Below are 23,309 nucleotides of genomic sequence, written 5' to 3' on the forward strand. Positions count from 1 at the left end.
TCAATTGTAGGTCAGAGAATAGATAGATCGTAGGTTATTATATCCTTAAAAGTGGTTGTAGTGTATGATATGGGAATGATGAACTATATAGAAGGAAAAATTTCGATAGCATTTCATTTAAATATCTGCTGTGGTAATAGCAGCCTTTAGGGGTTCAATGGATACTCTTTTTGCAAATTGAACTTCATTCAAGACAGGTTAGTAATTAATTTTATGCAGTGCGGAATTTGGTTGGTTCAATTTGTAACAAATACGTGCATGCCGGAATACGTTTCAATTTAATTGTTTTCTCATTTTCAGTTTCTTTTTCTTTCGTATCATTTTTTATCAAAAATCCCTTAATTCACGCGATGTGATGGAGGTGTCCCTCCGGATCACGATATCTTCTGGGAAAATAATTATTCATGGAGTATTTTGATTTTCATCTAACAGTTGAAACTGCCAAGATGGTAAGGTAAGGAATCACTTGGTCATATTTTTGGATGCCATGCATTGCGTGCATTAGTTCGATACTGAATCATATTTTCACCCATCGCCGATCACTGGATCTCCTGATGCCAGTGTAACGTTTTTGAGTGTTTCCCCTAATTCTTTGGGAACGTTAAAAGATAGACAGACATGTTTTTCTGTGTTTTCCTCCCGACTGAAAAGTCATCAGATTTCTCCTCGACTGTCCAAGAGTCCTGTGTGTAGTTTTCTTGAGCTTCTATCAATAAGTCTGCATGGAGCAACAGAGCAATGAGTGCGGCATGATTGTCCAAACGAATCCCTGTCACTGGCCGATTCCCTTGTCAAGTGTTCCTCTTACATTTCTACTTCTCGTGTCGTTTCCAAAGGTTTCTCGCCATGCCAAGAAACCTCCTGGTATGACATGTTCGAAAGTACTTCACTATTGCTTATATCAAAAATCGAAATTAATACAAGCCGTGCCTAGATAAACCACAGCCAGCCCACCGCGATTGCAGGATAAATATTTACTGCCATCAGGCAATCATGTATAATTAAGTATTGTTAACTTCATCAACAGAAATTGATGACTTCCGTATAAAATCACAAAATGTGTCTCTGAGGTTCTATGGTAAACATGTCAAAGGGGAAATTGTCTCAGAATATAACAGGGCATTTATGTCATTTACTGACGAACAACGACGGTATTGCCACGTGCGTTAGTTGACAGTATTGGCATGAAGTAGTGCTTCACTTGACTTGAAATGCTAAACCTGGCTTTATCATGGGGTTACGTTGTACTTTCTGTTAGCGTACCACACGGCCATCAAGCGCAGGAAAGGAAGATTCGGGCAGAACCTGCGCTTGGAGAGTACGTACTTAGTTTACTATATGTATGTTTGTTTGCCCAGGAATGACTTCCTCTTGAAAATCTAATGAATGCCTCAAGTGCTATTCTCAATTATAAAATGAAACGCGTAGGCTGAATCACTATGAGAGCATGTTGAATCCAAAAGGCCTAGTCAAATGGTATAAATAGGCTTGTCAATTTCTATTGATTTGATCAGTAAAGGCCTATGAGTAGATACAAGCTTTGCATGGACTTTATGCTCGAACTGCGTGTCTGTTTGATGACTGCTTTCCTGTCCTGTCCATGCTTCTGATTTTCTCTTTCTGTCGTTAAATTTAAGTATGCGTACATGTGCATGTACAAAGTACATGTAAGTATTATTAAATAATTTTGTATATATTTTTTTCATGAGCGCTTCACTGCTTTATAGGAAACCATTGTGCATTCTATGCCAGTTCGACGTACTTTCTACATGCTGTGCCACCAAATCAGGGGCATGAGTACAGTGCCAACATGTATACACCTTTCAACAGCTTCAGTATGATCCCGTTTACTATCATTGTGTTGTCTCGATAAGGCAGGCTTTCTTTATTCTGCTTGTGCTGTACATTCCAGAAAGAAACTACTTCACGAAAGAAATGTCACTTCTGTACCAATCAGCCTAATAACAGCTGATTGTACTGGCCCCATGCCATGGGTCAGGTCACCCAATTAAATGATGAGGTCGAAGCAGCTATGCAGCAGTTAGATAAGTACGACAATATGCATTGGAGAGCTGTGCTTGCGACGGATAACATCCACAACCGTTTCGCTGAAACATCACAGCCGAGCTAATTGTGGATATTTTGCCAACACGTCCATGTAGGCTTCATCGCCATTTCGCATCTGCTTAAGTTCGGACCCTGCCTTTTCGCCTCCTTCTTCTTTTATTTTGATGGAGTTCAACATGGCCCGAGAAAAGTCCCGGTAGGTGCCCAACCTCTTTATGTTTTTTGTAGCTAGTTGTATGTTTTGGGCGGGGATACTGTTCCCCTTCTGCCTCTGCGTGGAGATAGGTGTCGATGGGATGCAAACCTCAAACGTTCCCCGAAGTAAACTTGAAACTACATGTACATGTACGTAAGCCCTGGGGATATTTACGCACGTTACCTTGTTACACAATTTGGTGGTTTCTTAGGAAAGCCTGAGCGTGCTTATCGTAAGTGCATCTGCCACAAACATATAACTACATGAATGCGCAGTAACAACACAGATTCATCAGCTTTCGTAGGAGTGCAGCATCCTATAAAAAAATTATTGTGCTCTATTTTGAATTCAAAATTCAAGCTATGCTGGATTACTGCAATATGTCCAATAATTTGTAAACAATCGACAGAATCCCCCTATTGAAGCTCGAACATGTAAGTAGCTATACATGTCGGTACTGTATCCCTTGTTTCATCGATACAGTTTCAACAATTTGAAGTGTCAATTGAAGATGTGAGTGCAAGAACTGAGTGATAACAATACGGAACTTTTTAGAAAACGCTGTCAGTTTTCCCTTCTGGACTTAGTTGACTTCGCATAAGTTTTCGTGCTGACAAAAAATTATCACTCTTCTGCGATATAATACTGGGAATCATGTAATTTACCATGACAACTATTTCTTTCTTTGGGGGTGGTCGGTTTCTTTTCGAAAATGCTGCTATTTGCATCAAACGCGCACAATAGTACAGTTTGCTAATTAAGTTCGTCATCCTCTACGACCTTTTATAACCCTTCGTGTGGTGAAGTAATGACTTCCACTGTTTGGTGCCTCCAAGATACTAATGAACGAGTTGCTAATTAGATTGCCGAGTGTATTCTATCTGCGCGGATAATTCTTTTCCATTTTTGTTTTTGTGTCATATGGCTTGATAATTCACAGGGTGATCTTTGCAACTCTCCTTAAAGAGAAACAATAGGGAGGGTGGTGGGTGGGCCAGCTGTTTTGATAATATATGCCTGGAAAGCGAGATACAAGGTCAATTTTTGTGTCAGTGTCACTGGTGCTGTTAAGAATGACTTCCCTCCCTTCACTGGTAATTCGGGAAGTGGTTTCCATTAATGAAATAATGCTGGCTAAATCTCATGGCATACACTTACAAATAGACTTGCTCGAAAGAAGTTCTGCTCGAAAACTGGTAGTTGCTAGTTGGAGTGTTATTTGCAGAACGATCAGCAGAGAAGTCTCTGGTACCTGTTTGCAGGTATGCATTCCTTGACTCCCACATACAACATGCACAACTAGCTTAGAGAAATATCCAAGGCTCTATACACAAAAGTGTAGGCCATTTTTGATGGACTGCCTTCCTCTTTTTGTGGATTTCTTAACTGTGCAATAAAATTGTCTTCATGCTAATGATCGACAATAAATATTAAGGTGTTAAAACAGGCTAGGGTATCGCAGTTGGACTGGATTGTATTTTAAATGAGTGGAAAAACGTTGAAACTTTGTCACCAACAGAAAATACAAACCCGCCGGTCTACACTTAGTACGACAGTAGAGATGCCAAATTGTTTGTCACCGAAATTCTCACTACGACCCTTTTATGTTTTCATCATATCTTAGACATTCCGTGGGAAGGATTGGAGCGGAACTTTCCAATCGTGGCTAATAATACACGCTGATGTAGTGAAGCGTTTGGGTTTCTTCTCTTGCCTACAAAACACGGGCCACCCCACTGCGGCATGTCAAGAAAACTACCTGCAAAACCTCAGAAATGTTGGTTTCAGTTTCTGGCAATTTTTCCAACCACTTTGCTAATAACGTTGAACACGACTTTGTTCAGGATACGTCTTGCTTTTGTTGAAAGCTATTGGGATTTGAATTGCTTTGAAACAGATTCGGAGAGCTTAGTTGCAGCTCTCAATTGCTTATAACGTGTAGAACAAAAGTACACATGTAGAATGTTATGTAAAGTAAGTTGGATAATTAGAATTTTCAGCTTATTTTCTTTTGCTTTACCTCGTTGAGACGTTCTTCGTCTATCTCGTGTACTTCTGGCAGCTGCTGCTGGCGTACCTGCGTAAGGGTAATTGACTGTGATGCTCAGTGACTGTGCAACACCACCGAATATCCAATCATTAAGTGAATAAGCCAGAAGTTGATTTAAGTGGCACAGTGAAAACCACACCGACCCAGCCATGGTTGTCTGCATAATTTCCTTGAGCTGGGATTCATCATATCATCCAGGTTATATCAATATTTATTAACCACACTTTCAGAGTTTTTCTGTCCTATCTGAACCCAATGTAGGAGAGAGTGGAGGAAGAGTTCATTTGTCAGTCTCCGCCCTGCACAGACATTGTTTCAAGTTTAAAATAGCTTTCTTCCTGGTTCCTCGCCGAAAAGATATCAAGACTGTCTGTTCTTGAACAGGAAGTTGGTTGCAATTGAGTGCAAGTTAATGTTAATCATAACTTTGTTCATTGAAGCATTTTTGTACTTGATTATTTCGAATAATGATAATAATATAATGCATTGAATGATATCGTAGAATGACCAAATTATATAAAAGCTCATGGAAAAACACTCGCATATTGAGCTTATGGACCATTTCTACCAATCATCATCAAGTGTTAATTAATTGAGTGAAAATCACCTAATTACTGATTACCCAATCACTTTCTCTCTGGCACACCAGAGTCTTTTTTATTTCAGGAATGTTAAACAGCTTGACTTCTTTTTCTGAATGCAGGTCATGTAAGGTGTTTCGCTCTCAATTTAATTCTTGTATTTTTAGGACCAACAAGTTGCTGACCTGGTCTGGCCTGCACTTCGAAGAGGTTTTGTTCAGCAAAGGAAGGCCTATTCAACAATTTTGCTATTTGACAACTTCCTGATAGTCTGAACTTTTCCAGAATTAATTTCATGTGTAGCCATGAGGCTAAAAGTTATTCCTTGTTGTATTTTTCAGACCAACCAGCTGGATAGGGCTTCCCCAACATGTCACAGAATGGCTTCGATGACCATGATGCCATTCTATCGTTCGAAGAAGACTACAGCAATAAAATTCATTTCTATATCTCCGAAGAAGACTTGGATGACGACCTTGGGCGATCACACGGGTCGTCTGTAACTAAGATTCGTAACGACAGCAACATCTCAGAAACGATTCACGAAACGGCAATAAAGGAAGAAACGCAGTTGACAGTATCAGAGGCGCCAGATTTAGCCCTTGGTGTAGTGGAAGGTAGCAATGGTGGTTTGGATGGTGGTAGGGGCGCTGTGCACAGAATGCCTAGTCCTGCCCAGGAGAGGAGGTTGGTCCCAAAGACATCAAGTCCGCTGGCAGGTGGGAAATCTCCCATTGAGCTGGGGACGCCTGCCAGTCCGTCAAATGTCCAAGCCACGTCGGAAAGGAAATGGCCGGAAAGGTGCGTCAGCGCGGGATCAAGGGATCACAAACCTCAGGCCTCCCCAACAAGTCCAAGTGTGCCACTGTACTCCCCTAAGGCTCACAGCACTCCCCACGATGACCTCACAAGAAAGAGGTCGGTAAGTCCCGCAGTCACTCCCCGAATACGCTTGTCATCTCCACCAGAACCCTTCAGAGGGAGTGCCTCAGTCAGTGAGACCTCATCTCATACAATCCTTGATGAATTTCTGTTAGAATCCCAGTCCAAATCAGCTACGATTCCAAGGGAACAATCAAAGGCTTTATCAACGATCACAAAACCCAAGCCCAAGCCTCACAGTATGTCAAGCTCCATGGCCAAGACATATAACTATAGCGTCGGTCTAGATCACCTAGACAATCTGTGTCGTCTAATTGAACAGTTGGCGAGCTTGAAGGAGGAGAATTCCAAGTTTAAAAAGAAATGTGCTTACCTTGAAGACACCAAAGATATTTTGAAAATTCAGAATATTATGCTTCAACGGCAAGTTGAAGAGCAAAACAGAGAGCTGGAGAGGTCCTCAAGCGACACCACCTTACAGAAGAACAAAAGTGAAAGTGCTCTAGCCGACGTCAGAAAGGACTATGACAATCTTTACGATGATGATGTGTTCTCTAAAAGCGGCTCCGTAACACCGAAACTTCGGCACAGAGGCTTAAAGCCCCGCAGCCAGTCAGTTGGGTCGGTGGACTTTGCAGAGCAGATAATCAACAAGAGTGTTGATTCTCATGGGGCCATTCTGGCATCAGTCGTTGCACCATCTAAAAACTCTCACGATAAATTCAAAAAGTCATTCAAATTCACGAGATGGGAAACTGTTAAAAGGGTGTTTGGGAAGGGTAAGAAGGAAGATGGTGTCACAACAGAGAATTTTGGTTCCGTGATACGAAGTAAAGTCCCAACCTTTCATCTACTGGATCTCCGACCCAAAGGACATCAAGGACCTGATCGCCCTTTAAGACGTTCGGTGTCATCTATTGAGCCATCTTCCCCTAGTCCGTCATCGTCTCACAGCGAGCCACCACATGCGTCCCATGACGATGATCTCACTTCTGAGGTATGGATGGGTCCTGCGGACAAACGAGGTGATACTAGCCCTGGTTACATGAGTGACGGGAACTTAGAGCTTCTTGTGATAGACTTAGACGCCTCGAAACGGGGGCACATCGTGGGACCACACGGACAGCGGTTGGAGCGTCGAAAGTCTAGTCCTACATTATCTGTGAATAAATCGAGTGACGATGAAGGTGAGGAAATAAAAAGACCGACTACTCCTGTTTTAGGGAGAAGTGGCAGCTTTCGTCGTCATGAGTATAAAAGCCAATCACAGGAACTGCAAGACAGAAATGAGCGCAGAGGGGAACCAGATTCAAAAATCAAAAGTCGAACTGCCTGGGGTAAAGTTAAAGAGTATATTCATACGCGGAAGGACAGTCTGAAGAAGAGACCCTCGAGGGGACGGAAACACCAGGATGTTGAGAATCGTAAAAGTATGACGGATGCAATATTCAGGTCTGGGGAGAATCTTACTGGTAATGGGGAGAATTTGAGCCGATCGCTGGAAGCAAGTATGGACTCTACGGGCCAGTACCCGTCGCCGTCTCAAACTCGGCCTAAGCCAGCACTGGAACCTGCACTCAGCTCTGGGATGACCGCGAGCCGCACCGTGGACCTAACCGCACTACTGGGTAAGTTCAAAATAGGACTGTAGTTGATTCTCCAAATCTAACAGAAAAACAATCATGGCAACTCATCCTGATCAGATACGTATTGTAGTGGAGTGAGAGAGAAGTCCACGAAAAGTACGTTGGCCAAACCTGGCCCTTTCATTGGGGTGACACTATAACACATGTACTAGTTATCAGACTGTTTTATAAATGCGACCGTGTGATGTTTGGTCATTGTGCTCTCTATTTCAGGTGGTATGAGTGAGGAATACACCAAAAAGATGCGAGAATGGGAGGAGAAGAAGACCTCAACGAGGACAACTCTATTGTCTCACAGATCAGACAGTAAGTTAAACGTCGAATTAATTAACAAAATCATATACTCTCTGGGTCATCCGACTGGTGAGGTTATCCAACACGGACGTCAGCCATAACGGCGTATACCATAAAGCCTACAATGTATATCTTAAATTGAAATTCCAACTGTTGCGTTTATTTTGTAGGTGGAAGCATTCCAGACAATCTGGGTACCGTTGCATCTTCATCCGAACCTAACCTATCAGAGGAGTTTGTCCATAGCGAAGAATGGGAGGGACTCAAGTCATCGCATACAGCGAGTAAGGAAATTCGGTCATATAAGGAGACACCATTGATAGAAAACAGAAAAAAATGCTTTGGTGTCATCGTCGTTCATTTAGCTTATTCCGTCCGAATTATTGTCTTCACGCATTTTATCTCAAAATTTGTTTTGAAATTGTTTGTCTCATTTGCATAAACAAACAGACACTTTGCCAAATCTAGATTTACAAGTACCTTACCTACATGTAGATAAAAGGAAGGCTTTGTCTTGATATTTCTTAGGCATCGTTTGTGCATGACATCCCCCTTTGTTCTTATATATATCTTATTTCATCTTTTGTTTTGATTTTACTTTCAGTTGAGCTAACCTCAAAGTCGAAGTCTGAAGCCACGTCAACCGATAGCACGCCAAGGGAGAGTACGGTAGCTCCGCCATCGTCTTTGGACGAACTAACCAGGAGTATGTCAGATAGCTTCAACCGTAAGATGCAGGAGTGGGAGCGGAAGCGTCATGGTGGTGGTGGCAGTGGTGGCAGTGGAGGTGGTGGTACAGGTGGTGGTGGTGGTGGTGGTGGTGGTAGTAGCGGGAGTAGTCTTGCGACCAGCATGGAATTGGCTGGCCCTCCGGATAAGAAATCCGCGTGGAACTGGCAGAAATCGGAGAAAAAGAAAGACAAACATGACAAGGAGAAGTTACGGTTAGACCGCATGAGGGAAAAGGAGTTACAGAAGGTCGAACGAGAACAGCAGAAGTTAGAGAAGGAGAAGCATAGGTTAGAGAGGGAGAGACAACGGACTTTTAAGCGTGAAGTAGAGTTGGAAAGAAAGAAAGAACAGTTAGAAGACTTTGGATGGGACTTGCACCACCTCCACCGGGACCACCCCCTACACTTGTTCTCCGAAGAGGGCAAGTACAAATACGTGAACGTTGGTGAATATGCCGTCGAGGGAATATCTGAAGAGTTTGCCAAGCGGTTACAGGAATGGGAGATACGCAAGGGACAGAAGAAGGAGCATCAGCCTCTGTCTTCGAATGATGCGCAGCATCTCTTGACTGAGGACCTGCAGGCCATGACAAGAGCCGATGCTGTTAACATTCCACCGCATATCTCTCGCCAGTCTGAAGGCAACATCATCCTGCCACCTCAGTTCAAAGAGGGGCATGTTCCGTTGCCCATTGTAATCAGAACCCACCATGGCATCCCGGAGCAGATAGGCAGCATCCAACCACTTCCCCAGACGGTCCGGGTCGATCCTACGTACCAGAAGGCACACCAGACTGTCCATGAGACGCAGACCACACCAAGAAAAACCATGGATCAGGGCACGAGTCCTGAGAGTACGGTCTTTACCTACCCGACGGTCATAGAGTAAGTAAAGGCGGGGAGGAGAAATGTTTCTCCAGGCTGCATTTAGATGGCGATTAAGTTTACCCGTTTTTGGAAAAATCATCGATTGTCCCGGGTGAATCCTGATATCTTTAATGATATAAGACACGTAAAAGTGACCAAGCTGCTTTGCTATCTCTGTATATATGACAAGTCGAAGGCTCCGCCTCCAGGCAAAGATATCTTCATGCGGGAGATCCATCTGCTTCCCGGTGCGTTCGCGACACGCTTTCGATACCTGTCAGGAACCTTTCTGAAAATTATCTGGAGCTTGTCGGAAACTTTACATGTAGATGATCAGTTGGCGCCATTTTTGTAGAGAACGTCTCGGGTATCCGGCGGATCACCCGTACGATTCTGTCTATAATGTTCTGTAGGTTAGACTTAAATCAGACATCGATCATGTTTCAGAATGCAAGAATCGAATGTCCATTTACGTCAGCAGCTACGACAGAAGGAGAGTGACTACCGTAACCTTCAGGATGACCTTGAAGGGTTGAACAGGGCCCTGAGGAGAATGAATGAGAGTTATACAAAGGAAATTGGTGAGCCTCAAAACTGTGATGGCCTGTTGACGGAAACATATTCTCGGCTTTATAGTGACATGGCGGATTCATGAAGCGTAGATATCTCGTAAATAAAATTTATCTCTGTTTACCCCTTACAATAGTTTAATAGGTATTACTTTCTGTTCTTCTTCCAGCGAGCTACAAGCGCCAACTGTGGGCAAGCAGCAATTGGGGACAGGTGACCAATCAAAGCAAGTTCATTGCGGACGCAGTGACTGAATTGAGGAAGCGTGTGGACCAACTGGAAGAAGTGTATCAACATCGAGACATTCCGACATCCCAAACAGGACAGACTGGGAAATTTAAAGGTGTGTTCCGGGCAAGGGTAACATAAACAAGAGGGCTAAGAATAGTCTACGAAAAACTTATTAATACCTTAATACACTTGATAATCGATAGTTGGACTATCACCAAGGACGCGACTAAGGTTACTACTAAGTTGAAAGGATACATGAAACGAGTGCAATAACTGAATAAAAAACGTAATGGCTGTATATAGTCTGGCGTAAACTAAATTATAACAGATACGTGCTCCTTTATTTTCAGACGTCGGTCCTGACCCTTCCCTTTCTGGAGTAAATCCTGCCCTTATTGAGTACCTTACCAAACTTTTTGCCCAGGTAAGTTAGCTATATTCGCCTAAAATGAAATAAAGAAAGTTTGCAAAAGCAAGTAATAGGTACATATTTATACTGTGGCCAGTAATATATATTCCGAATATAGCTTCCTGTCAACTTGACATGTTACCATACCTCGATCACTTTGGTGTTTCAGGCTGTCAGTGTAGATCTTGGTACATGCACATCCACTGTATGTGTGATTTTTAAAAACTTGGATATCTAGCGCCGTTCTTTTCCTCCAGATCCAAGACTTACGTCAGGGCATCATCGAGCGCAACCAGCTGATAGAAGACGTGAAGAAGCACCTGGCCATGCAAGAGGTGACCAATCTCCTCCTCAACGCTGACATCCAAAGGAGGGACATTGAGCTGCAGCTTTACAGGAAGAGGCACCGTCATGGTACTCGGCGCCACTGCACCTTCGGTGGCAGGGACTTCTGCATGCGAGAGGTAAACATTGAGCAAAATATAGAAATCGAACTTCTATTAACCACTTATTAGGTGTCCAAGAGAGAAATCTTAGTAGTTCAATCAATTTCTGTCGAATATCTAGACGACTGCTAAGAACTATTTATTTTGTCCTTACAGGGCTGCCAAGACCAACATTCCAGCCCCACACTACAACAAAGTCCCAGGTGTTCAAATGCTGCCCACATCCGCGAGAGACTCAGGAACATCCAGCATGGCCATTTTGATCCCGCAGCTGTTATGGAACCGGACATACCAGATATCCTCCGAAACTGTGGTAAGTTTCCCCCGAACCAACTACACTCGCAATTTCTGTCCAAACGTTCAAACATTGCCAATAGAGCATTCATTGCATGTTTGTTGAAGAAAAGTCGTATCAGCGTCAATACTAACCATTCATTTACATTTCCAGGTATCTGTTCTGAGCCTGCTACCTCAGTTAAGAGGGACGATGTCCACCTAACACCTGTAGGATCTCCAATGAGTTCAAGATCTCCCTCTGTCTCCAGACCAGAGTCACCTCGGCCCCCAACAGGGAGACGGGGTATCAGAATTCCCGTGAAAGGAGGAGAAAATAAGGAAATTCAAATCAGCGTCAAGTGCACAAGTAGCCCTCGTCGTAAATTAGCTCGGCAACATGAACGAGCATCATTTGATTCTAGTCTTATTAGTTCAGGGAACGGATATCCAAATCTAGTCACCTCGAAAAATGTCCCAAGTCCTGATCTTAGCTCCTCACGAAAGGCAGCCAGTTCTGATGCCAGGTTGAAATATCTGACGTCAGTGTCCGTGCAAGCAGTGCCTTTGCCTCCAGAATACTCTAAACTTTCTAATCAGACTGTGGTGGATTTAGGTGCTGGTTCAAGAGCCAGGCCGCTGAGTGACCAAGTCCCAAAGAGAAGTGGTGACGCAAAAGACTCTTTCCAGAAAACTAGTACTCCTAAAGGTGTGCCGCACAAATATGAAAGAAGTGCAACATCCCCTCTCTACCCAGTAGAGGGTGATGATGATTCCGAGACTAGGACCAGGTGCAGCAGCATTTCTAGCGGGAGTGATATTTCCAGCGATCGGTCTTTCAAAATACGTTCCGCAACCTACTTTTCACCAAAGCCCTACGGCAGGTGCAATACAGTTGAGGGGGATAGTGATAGAAGTCCACAGCAGCGGCAAATACAGAGAATGACTTTCCAATATCCTGCCACCTCACCGATATCGGGTCCAAATACTCGACAGGTGGGCCCACTGCGAAAGCTACGATCAGCTTCTGATGTCTTACATGATCGCCCTGGACAAGACTACATCGGTCATGATCAGCGCGAGAAGATGTATAAAGAACGAGAAGATGTATCAGAAGAGGTCGAAAAGGTTGCGAGATCATTCCGGTTGGAGTCGTCTCAGGATGGGAAAGAATCCCCTTCACATGGCCAGGTGCGAAAAATAATTGAGAAACTTTCCTCTTTTGATGAGGCTGATTCCAGTATGGAAGCAGCTGGCACCGAATCTAAACCTCCAATGATCGACATGACAAATGGGGAACAGTATAGTCTGAGTAGAGGAAAGGTGAAGCGACTTTCAGAGGTTTTCCTGTCTGAAAGTCCGCACACTTCTTCTCCTGACAGAACGTTTCCCTCGCCGGAGTCCCCGGCAGCCACTAGAAAAAGGTCTCAAGAAGAAATCCCAAAACCAGGAACGGTTCAGAAACGGTTACAAGAGTTTTCACCCGGGGGTGTAGGTGGTGAAAACCAAGGAACCTGGTTAGATAACTGGAAAATGTCCCGTTCTGTACCTAAGGAAGGGACCGTCCAAAAAAGACTTGAAGAATTCAAAACTGTGCGTTCGCACAGCGGTGATTCCCACAACTCGTCGCGAAAGTGTTCGTTGACACGAGAAGGTGAAGCTGACGACAATATCAGAAGCACTTCAAGAGAACGAAGTAAAATTGAACAAAGTAATTCAAGCCCAAAATTAAGCAAAGATGTGAAACCTGAGCAGATATTGTCCGAAGATAGCTTAACTGTGCAGCCCTCCAGTTCCAAGGAAGTCCAAACTCCCTCAGAAGCGCAATCGTTTCCCATCAAGGTCGCCTCGACTGCTCCTAAAGCACCAACACAGAGTTCTATATTCCTCCGTACGCCAAAGACGCGGAAGGCTTCAACAGAGAAGCATTTAAGTCCACTGAATCTCCTCGTACGTGATACTCTAACCTTGAACTTATTGGATACAGAGGGTGAGGAAGCTACGTCACAGAAACCTAAAGAGGGGACGGAGGGCACAGAAAGACGTAGAGAAAAACGAAGCTGGTTTTCAAAAGGTTTCTTTAAGTCATCCAAGTAAGTGACATTGACATGAGGAACGATATGAAGGCTGTGTAGATAGTGCCCGTCATGCTCGTGTGCTTTTCAGCTTCCTGAACTCCTGATCGTGGATTTCGCTCTACCTCCTACCGTATTATACATGTAGTATTTCGATTTCGTTTTTGGATGTCGTTGGTGTTTGGGTTTGCTTACGATTTCATATTACCCTGTCTGCTTAGTGTATCTGGGGCTTGCTATACATGCCTTTCTCCTTCGCTTTCAGTCGTCCAATCATGCGAATCTCTTCATTTAGTCAACCCTTTTTGGACTGATGTAAGGCGATTTCAAGAAAACTACAGACATCACGTTTTCTATCACTGAAAATGATGGCATTTTCTCTCAAGTTCCTTGAAACAAATTTAGTGATCCGAATGTAGTTATTTGTGATTCACGATCAATTGCAACTTTTTCAAATGAATACGTGATAGCCTATCATTGATGGACGTTGTTCGCCGTAGCGTCAATTTCCTCTGTCCTAAAAGGGTGACCAACATGTCGATGTTTTCAGTAGATACTGTAGATAGTGCCAGTCATGTGCTTTTCGCTCTCACGCTACTGAGTAGGCTATATTTGTCAACTGTCCCTTAGACCACTTTAGCTTATAGAACATGCACATTTTCTCCCAAGGAGTGAAGCTACATGTAGTTCCTATTATCGATACGCCACCTTCATAGTTTTAGAATAAAATCACCTTCTGTCTTCTTCTGTGTTCCAAAATTAAATACTGGGTATCAATCGGGTAAAATAGTAAATCTAAAACCATTTGCCTTACCTGCATGCAGCTACTGAGAGACTGAAGCTTACAAGAAGGAGTTTTGCTCAGTGCTGTTGAACACGGCGAGATAACAAAACTCCGTCGCGATGTCATATTTTTCATATTCTGAATCGAGGTTTTCCCAAGAAAATGATCGTTTCACCACATCAGCAAAACTGGAGCATTGGTGAAAACAAAACATAACTAGCGGGACATGTATCAATATATCATTGAAACTAATTCATTTGTTTTATTTTAATAATTCATGTACTTACTACTTGTGCAAATACCTGTGCCATCTAACTGGTCATGGACAGGGTCCTTTCATAATTGGACCTTATCCTAATATACTTTTCCTAATTGTACTTTCAGAAGCTGACACTAGAGGACGTCTAATTCAACATTGTCAACCGTCTGGTTCCCAGTGGACAGCCTCCCAAGTCATAGAAGATGAAATCATGATATAGGCTTATTCATGGTTGATACATAACGAAATATGTTTAGATTTGTAACGTGTGGCAAGACCTGTCTCTGGTAGGATCTATCAATGAGGCAGGTGTGGTCGCCACAGACATCTCCTATTCGTTTAATTCTATTGCCTATCGCATCCTTTTACAAGCCGTTCATATATCCCTCGCCTGCTGAGCCAAAGCTCTTCTTTAAGTTAGTTCACCCAGCTGAGAATGTCAGGCTCGTTGCTTGCCGTTTAGCACTTGCTTTACAGTCCAACGGATCGTACATTGTGGAAGTCATTTGTCAATTTGGCTATATTTGAATGTACGCTCCGTGTGACCGTCTGATGATCACATTTTCGTTTCCAGTCCTCAGCCTATAGAGTTCCCATGCACGAATTTATGTTAACATTTCAAAAGAAGGGCATGCTAGCCATAAGGAGGGAACAATTTCACTTGGCTTACATGTAACATTCTCACATTGTGCACAAAATATCCTTAATATCATTTTGCTTATAATGAGACCTGACAAATCGGGCAATTAGAATTGAAGGCGCCCTCTGCTGCCAACTCCTGGATGACTGAAACTCGAATACTTGCCTCTGTAAACTGTACATTGTAAAGTGTGTGTTTGTGTGCCATGGGCCCCGTGGATCACAGTCGATAAATGTTGCCTCCCCCTTTCCCGCAAAATTCTGACTGTTAGGTGAAAACAAAGTTCCCAGGCAATGTTGCAATCACATGCGTTCCTGTACACTATTTTCTGCTGTCTAGCTTTCGATGCCAACCTATCCTTTCAGTCGAGAAAATAGTTATGAAATCAATGTAAGAACTGTCAGGAGAGGTTTGAACTATGTGCAAGACACCAGGGGGAAATAATCGTACATGTCCGAAGGTGACCATTTCATTATCAATGACTGACCGGCTTCAGGCTGGCACAGTATCTTGACTGTGTTGTGCAGCTATCCTTGAAATCAGTAGATCTTTTGGCGAATTATGTGAAAATATCACGGTAAGCTGGTTCAATTTTGTCTACAAGTATTAGGTTTGACTGCAGTAACAATTTCAGCCAAAACCTATCTTCAAATTAGATGCAGTGGCATTGCAAAGTTAGCAACAAATTTCCTGGTTCTTGACCATTACTGGATGACCAGTGAATGAGCTCTTCCCTGGTGCATCCTACACATCGACTGTCATCCATAGATACCTGGGCCGTGGACCTTTTCATGGTGATGACACTTAACCCATGTTCACCAGCTACGATTTCTTAGATAGATTATGTATAGAGCTGGCGGAAACGATGTGTAGATTTGTATGTAAACTAACTCGTGTATATGGTAATAATGCTATGTATAGTAGAGTAGTATATGGATGGGGATTTCCATGTTTGTTTGGTTGTCTGTTTCAGTGCAGATTGGCTGGGTGGTTTCTGTCGCCGATTGACATGTGTGCTGTTGGTCAAAGGATGAGTCTTCGACCAACATTGTTTTAATATGTGGATTCTACACTCCATTAGTCGGTAGTTACGGCATCCTGTTGTTCAGTAGTCACCTAGACATCAACGTGTCGATGACCCAACGTTGTCTTCAAGAGCAAGCGGTTAGTAATAGCATTGCGGAAACCTTACGTTGTAGCATTATTTGAATATTAAGCGAAGATTTCTCCTCTGTAGGCCGATTGTTTGTCGCAGTAATAACTCTTTGATTAGTGTATGACGGGATGACCAGTGCAGACACTGCTTCACAGGTTTGCTGTAATTCTGTGATACCGAGCCTCATTAATACCTTCTAAGTTAATACAAGACGTCGTATACCTATTTCAAGTGTATGCATAACTGGCTAAAACCACCCAACAGCCCGAGACAGTCTGAGAGTAGAGAACTGTTCTACTAAGTCATACTTGGTGCTAATCGTAATTCTGGAGACGAAGAATATTCTCTTGTGCATTTTAGAGCAATGGTGCTATTTTAGATTCTGCCAACCAACAGAGTTTGGTCGCTAAACTTGCAATAACGTTTGCACCGATAAATAATGTTAATAGATATCTGAATTCACGATGGTGCTTGGATATGAACAACTCAGTACCGGTAACGTATTTTCTTTAATGCATTATCTATGAAGTAGAGGTACTAAACACCTGAGAATACCAAGAACATGTCTTAGAATAGTATATTTTGGACATGACAGACCCACTGCCATATTACGTCTCAACTTTATGTCGCTGTGCTGATGACAATGAACAGAATACTCTACTGGTAAATAAAGCTATTATGTAAAAAAGTCACTGACTGATTTCGTTACTCACTGTAGAGGATCATCGTACCAGATTTTCGTTGAGCTCGTACTTGGTTGTGCGAAGCATTGATAATCATGATGCTACTTTGCGGCTTTGAGGTAAACCTAGCCCGAGAGTTCAGGGGTTCCGATGGGTTGTGATCATCATGCAGGTTCGTACCGGCACGAGCGAACTATATCCCATAATACAAGCATTTCGCATAATTAACTACATGTGTCGTGTTGCTCACGCAAGGTGGGTTTATTTGAAAGTAAATTGTACATGTAATGATTTGAAAATACGTGTTGCACAAGTTCACAATGATAATTTAATTAACTGAACATCGACGCTCACTTACTTTACTTACAACATCTTTTGGCACAATTAATAAACAAGCATTCAATGACTCTTTGTGCCCCAGAGCCGAAGAAGACATGAATAAGCACAGCTGGTTCTGGATCTAAACTCAAATCAATTGGTCCAGGCATACGTCATTTATAATTGACACGATAGTCACTTTATTTGGTGTCATTGTTCAACAAACCAGGTGTATCCTCGTCATTGAAACACCATCCCACGTTCTCTCATAAAGTCCTGTAGCTTCCGATTCATCTTTGGCCGACCCTGCATCTCCCTAACCCGCCTGGCTGGAGTATGCAAAGTGTCTATCTTCTTTATCACTCCATCCACCTCTTCAGCCGGGATTTCCATGCAAGGCGTATAGTTATCACAGAGTGATTTCGTCAGAAGGTAATATCGTGGATCCGTTGTCGGACCGACAGACTTATATTTGGCGTTATTTGGATAGGACAAAGACCTTGATGACGAGCTATGACGCTGGTAATCCCCACTTTTGGAACTGCGTAACGACGTAAAGGTATTTGCCCTTTTAAACTGGCGGCGGTTTGACAAACCCGAACCGACATCCTCGTCCTCGGAGGCGTTTGACAGGAGACTATCTCGTCGATCAGACATGGGTGTTCCACGGCTGTCTTTCCTGTTCCAAGTTAGATCAGGCAATGCCTCGACCTTAGAGCTGAAGTTAACGCGAGAGTTACTCCGCCTGTTTACAGATGCATTCGCCGTCTTTGGAAGAACTTTGCCGCCGTTTCGGAATGACGCGTGTTTTTCTTTGATACTGGGCATCGTTGTATGAGGCCGAATGTGTTGCTGCTCCTCCTTTCCATTATCATCACTACTGGCTTTAGGCTTCTGAGTCGGATCTAGTCTATCCAAGAGCCCCAGCCTACCACCAAGCTTCTTTGGTTTCCGTGGAGCGAGGCTTTGGTCCATATCACTACACAACACCCCAGCACGGCGAATATATTTATCAACATCGATGCCTTTCAGCAAGTCCTTCATGACGTTCGTCTTCCTCTGCTGTCTGTCTAAAAATACTTTCCTCTCATACGCATTTTGGGACATAAACTTGTAACGTTCTTTTGAAAGTTCCATGATTTTCGACTGGAGCATCCGTTGCTCTGTGACATTGTCCGACAACTGTCCAGACTGCCTTGCAAAATCTATGCGTCTGTCAGTCTTCGACTTTGCCCAGGACTCTATCTCCTTCGAGGCGATCGACTTGGGTTTTAAAACTTTTGATTTACCTCGAGGCGAGTCTGAGTCGGCAAGGTCCGGATATTCTTCTGAAGACATTTTGTATGAGAGTAGTTTGGGGAGGTATATGTGTTCTAACTTAAGTAGATTGAGCCTATAGTTATGCGGATTATTCGATATTCGTGGTCCTCGAAGGTTGTTCACTCTTAGCTATTTATCCTTGATAGTACTCCGATGGTCAATACTACATAGCCCCTAAACGTAATACAGCCGCAACGGGACAAATGCTTAACGTCAAAAATTGCACTTCGAGAAATAGGGCATTGACTCATCTTCATATACAAGTACCCAAATTCAGAAGGGGGGGGGGCAACACTCCTTCAGGTCAATAAACATTAAACGTGAAAACTGTCGGTTAAGGGGTGAACTGTCATGTATTTCCTCCGCGGTTTTCTATAACACGTTAATTGGAGGTCAACTCAGCGTGAATCCAATTATTCTTGATTCCTTGCCTATTTGAAGATTTCTAAGATCATTAGGCAAATGGACGACAGTGTCTTATCTCAGTTGTGATGCTCCAGCGAAGCACGGTCCAAGCGTGTTCTTCCGTCAAAGAAGTCGTTTATGCATTCCCTTAGCTTGTCAACGTGTCTTGGGCCGAAACCAAGTATTTGGTTGAGTGATATCCCACTGTGCGTCCTTGACGTCTCAAAGCCGATCTGACCACCAAGTACTCCTCGGCTTTCCTGTTTTGCAATACGGGATTTTGCGTTATATGACCGTACGAAGACGTCCTGATACCCCAACCTGAAAGAACACGAACATTTATGAGAAGCTGTCCCGCTTACATCGCCACGACATGCACAGAGAATATGTTGATGTTTTTGATTTTCGTTAAGTGAACGAAGCCAGGGAATTTAGATCGGAAAGTATCGAACACCTAATTTATTGAAGGTCTAGTCATTGTTTTAAGCCAAATGGGTTACATAAAAAATATAGGTAACTTTTGGTCTAGATTTAAGTTTAGTTCTATTCGGTTGATTATTTATGAGTGAAGCCACCTTGATGTTACGAAGCCTGCTGACAAGGATAAACAAATGTACAAGGCATGCAGAATTTTTAAAGTGATATTTTCCCTTTTCCAAGTGTGTCTTAGTCTCATACGAATTAAAGAAGAAAAGCTTATAGAACACCCATTAATCCCAGCTGTAACAGTCCTATCCATAGCAGGGCTTGAGCCTATGCAAGTCAAGTCAACATGATTTTTTTAAAATATACTTTATATACAAGTGTATTGAGAGTTTAAGATTAGTAGCTTGGTTCGGATTCCCCAAAGATTAAAAACGTAATTTTGCCAGCTTAACATGACTAAGCATGTTTAAGAACAAATTAATGAGCAAAATCAGCATGAATCCGATGCAATTTCGTAAGTAAGGTTCTTATGGTCACCTAGAATATATCATCTTGAATGATACATTTACTTGATAACTTTTCAGCCAGCGCAAATCTAGAGGTCTTTTAGAGAATATAAAAAACCCTTTCCGATTTCGCCACGCAACAGGGGCTGGACCCTGCACTCTTTGGTGACTTTTAAGTGCATTTGCTGCATGATTTTATATCCGAGTTTTCCTTATCTTCGACTATTCCTCTGCCAACGCTTAGGAGGCCAGTCTGCCACACAGATTCCGTCATAACTTACCGTTTAAAGTTACTTGCCCTCGATTTCCCACACGATTGCTTTCGAATTTACACGTCGTCTACGCCACGATATAATAGGCCCAATGGTGAAACTCCCCAGTTTTACTTTAATAATTTAACTACAATATGTTATATCCACGAATTTTTAGTTTATGGTTACTGCCATCCAGGATGTCGATGGTTTAGTGATCATTCGACGTGTGACGATCAATACACAGCAGGTATTATCAATAAACAGGGAGTTCGTCACGCACTGCCATTTTATCCAATCTGGTTTTAAGCAACACTGCTGCTTCGAGCAATAGTTCACACACGGAATATTCCCGGGAGTCCACTTTTAAAACATTTTTTCAATATCTGACGTTAATTGATTGTCCTTCTATCCATTGAATTAAACAAATAGAGCACGTTAGAATATCCGCTACATTCCATAAGCAATCAAACCATTAGATATCCATTTAAGCCAAAGTTTACTTAAAAGGGCAATAAAGCATTCCAATTAACGTGCCTTCATGTTCGGGTTCCTCCTCGTTGGTCCTCACGCTACCTATAAACAAACTTCTTTCGATTGCCTGAAAACTATACTTTTGCAAACAACAAATCCTTTCGCGTAAGCGCTGAAACTATCCTTGTGTCAACTGTCCTTTTTTGAGAAGTAACACGTTTTTTCACTTAGCATTTTTTAAACTTTAGTACACATCTAATCAGCCTGTGGCCCCAATGGGACAGGTCCTAAAAGGATTTGCCGTCAGCTATTTCGCTGGCATCTCATGTCGTCCAAACCTACCAAACCATTTGCGCAGACGAATCCAACATGAATATAAGGTTGACAAATGACCGTGGCGGGCAACCATTCTTAGCGAGAAACAAAACCTGTCTTTTGGCCAAAATTATGATCCCTACTGTGCTAAGGCTTGGTCTATCCCTTTGGGGATAAGGTCTGTAACTACCTTAATCATAGCTAAGCCAAACAAATTTCGTGACACTTACCATGCCTTACAATATGCTTATTCTGCATTAAGCTAACTTTTCTTACAGTGGCTTCATGTGAAAAAATAATACCCTATTTTGCCTGGTTAAAGTATATAAAGCTGGACTTATTGGACTTATTCCGGCGCAATTTTACACATGAATGGCAAATCTGTTGTGCTGGTGTGACCACGCTATGATAAAGCACAGGATTTCAGGTGATTTGCAAACTTTGATATATTAGAATGCAATTATCAACAACCGAATGATTCTGAATAGTTCAAAGAATGTCTACATCACAAATTATTGATGCGAATCCCTGTCTTTATCAAGTAAGAATTCTATTTACCTAAAGAAGATTCTCACTGCCGTGTCACATCAGCGGAATTGATGCATGGAAGCTATTCGTCAAACTATCCTCTATCACTTCAACCCCCGCTGCGCATTGACGGACCATCGACGTTGACCATTGATTTCTGACACATGGCCCACGAAGCATTTCTAGCACTAGTTAGATAAAGAATTTGAAAATAACTCACATGTGTCAAATATCAACGTGGCACGACTCAAATCATGACGCGTGAAAATCATACCTGTTTGCCGACATCTCATCTATCACCAACTGCTGCTCCGTATTGACTGACCATTGAGACTCCTGATGCTGAGCATAGTTGAGGAATCGACGAAAATAATGGCCAATGTTTGCGTTCATTGTCAAAGACACCTGCCTATGTTTGTTTCCACTGAGGAACATATGTACACCATTGATTCAATTCACAGTTGCAGTGATTTCGAATGAGACATCACGGCGAAAAGATCATTTCTCTCTAAATTCTAGGCTTTGGTAAGTTACCTTTTTTTAAATAATGGGCATGTCATGAATATAACGTCACCCTCATATAATATTATACCAGTAATATGACTGTACATTTTGTTTTAACATTATTTGTTCATTAAAGTTCTTCATCGTGAATGACATCTGTAGTAAAGGTGCCTAACTTAACTGACTCTATTGAGAACACCTCTTGAATACTTCATCACAAACTCTTGAGAGCGGTTTCCCGCTGCGGTCACAATATCGGCAAAACTCGATGTACCTTCAGCTTCCGTGGGCATTTGCTATTGCCCCTGCTAGCGCGGTCGGTTGGAAGCTGCAGCATCGTCGAAAGACGCCCGACCAATCACACCAGCGGGAACTATATGTCTTTAGAACCAACCAAATCTTTAAAAGTACACGTCGTATGGTGTGCTGTCGTTCTGGCCAAACATAGCAAACACCATTGGCTATTACCGTAACATCGAAAAGTAACATTAGAAAGGAATAGCTCAGTACTTTCTAATAGTAATTGAAAACCGCTTGGGCGACTGGACGCATACACCAGTAAGATATGTTTTGAGTGTCATTTTCAGATTTCAAGATGAGAGCACACCAGATGATACAAATTCTTCTGCTAACTTTCCTGTTCCTGGGAGTCCTGCCTATCCCAGTCGTCAAGGACAAGACGAAAATTGACAAAAAGATCGACCCAATCGAAGCGGAAATCGCTGAAAGAGAGAAAGCTGCGGAGATGGTCACTAAGTGTCCAGTGACATCCACTCCAGGGACTGGCGGCTGTTGCTTCTGCGTCATTGGGTGTTCCTGTGTGGTTGACGGGCGAAAACAGCCCGCGTGGTGTTCCGGAAACGAATCCATTAAAACGACTGACGTCGATTATAAGAACTTCGTCTGCTACGGACGAAAATCCGATATGAAAGCCATTATTCAATTTTAAAATCAAAATCCATCTTTCATAATGCCGATTGCTAAAAGTAAGAAGTTTTTGATGAGGCACTACATGTACGACTGGATAAAAAATTAGAAACTTGCAAAGTTATACGATTTCAATAATCCATCATCGTGTGCATGAAGTTTGGCTGCTATTCACGACCTGTTAATATTTTTCGACATTGTTTTGAGTAATCTGTATGATCCTATACATGTATCACAGTAACACTATTTATTCTTCACGGGCAGATGGGATTTCCGAAAAGAACAAAGGACTGTTTCGTTGAACTGATTCGACAACTGAGGACTCGGTTGGGTTTTGTAACTCATTGAAAATATGATTAGATCAGTACATGTAATTGTGATATGATTTCAAAAGAGTTATGCTTACTTCTGTTATCTTTCTATGACGTTGGTTTTGAATCGTCGGAATAAATTTGACATGCATCTTTATATTTTTGTATGTCTGCCGTATTCTTG

The 23,309-nt window shown here is 42.5% G+C and overlaps 2 protein-coding genes and 1 long non-coding RNA gene across 9 annotated transcripts in view; 2 read left to right on the forward strand and 1 right to left on the reverse strand.

Moving 5' to 3' along the window:
- The window catches only part of LOC135488997 (uncharacterized), a 37,144-nt gene extending 19,963 nt beyond the window's left edge, over positions 1-17,181 (forward strand). For 3 of the 6 annotated variants that reach the window (XM_064774070.1, XM_064774064.1, XM_064774054.1), the window contains 11 exons: positions 5,236-7,404; positions 7,636-7,728; positions 7,887-8,000; positions 8,321-9,332; positions 9,762-9,895; positions 10,054-10,227; positions 10,466-10,539; positions 10,782-10,988; positions 11,127-11,283; positions 11,419-13,336; positions 14,487-17,181. In XM_064774070.1, the coding sequence (XP_064630140.1) occupies positions 5,265-7,404; positions 7,636-7,728; positions 7,887-8,000; positions 8,321-9,332; positions 9,762-9,895; positions 10,054-10,227; positions 10,466-10,539; positions 10,782-10,988; positions 11,127-11,283; positions 11,419-13,336; positions 14,487-14,493 (6,030 nt within the window). In that variant the 5' untranslated portion in view covers positions 5,236-5,264 and the 3' untranslated portion in view covers positions 14,494-17,181. Of the gene's footprint in view, positions 1-432; positions 455-2,162; positions 2,264-5,235; positions 7,405-7,635; positions 7,729-7,886; positions 8,001-8,320; positions 9,333-9,761; positions 9,896-10,053; positions 10,228-10,465; positions 10,540-10,781; positions 10,989-11,126; positions 11,284-11,418; positions 13,337-14,486 lie in introns of those variants that run through there. The other 3 variants (XM_064774077.1, XM_064774083.1, XM_064774092.1) reach the window with 3 other exon arrangements.
- On the reverse strand, positions 17,180-21,682 carry LOC135489031 (uncharacterized). Of its 2 annotated transcripts, XM_064774104.1 has the most exons (3): positions 21,604-21,682; positions 20,097-20,474; positions 17,180-19,204 (listed from the first exon to the last, which is right to left on the reverse strand). In XM_064774104.1, the coding sequence occupies exon 3, from the start codon at positions 18,494-18,496 to the stop codon at positions 17,399-17,401; it is 1,098 nt and encodes a 365-aa protein (XP_064630174.1). In that variant the 5' UTR covers positions 18,497-19,204; positions 20,097-20,474; positions 21,604-21,682; the 3' UTR covers positions 17,180-17,398. The 2 variants fall into 2 exon arrangements, with proteins under 2 accessions (XP_064630174.1, XP_064630183.1); XM_064774113.1 differs by lacking the exon at positions 20,097-20,474 and having other exon boundaries at positions 21,604-21,671.
- LOC135489039 (uncharacterized) lies at positions 21,654-23,282 on the forward strand. The gene is made up of 2 exons (XR_010447090.1): positions 21,654-21,908; positions 22,475-23,282. It is a non-coding gene; the product is annotated as an uncharacterized LOC135489039 (long non-coding RNA).
- Positions 23,283-23,309: the final 27 nt, after the last annotated feature.

The sequence above is a fragment of the Lineus longissimus genome, chromosome 1, assembly GCF_910592395.1.
Source record: "Lineus longissimus chromosome 1, tnLinLong1.2, whole genome shotgun sequence".
Taxonomy (NCBI): Eukaryota; Metazoa; Nemertea; class Pilidiophora; order Heteronemertea; family Lineidae; genus Lineus; species Lineus longissimus.

What these genes read in the sequence shown, in the direction of transcription:
- LOC135489031 (XM_064774104.1), bottom strand. Translation starts at nt 18,496, where the DNA reads ATGTCTTCAGAAGAATATCCGGACCTTGCCGACTCAGACTCGCCTCGA.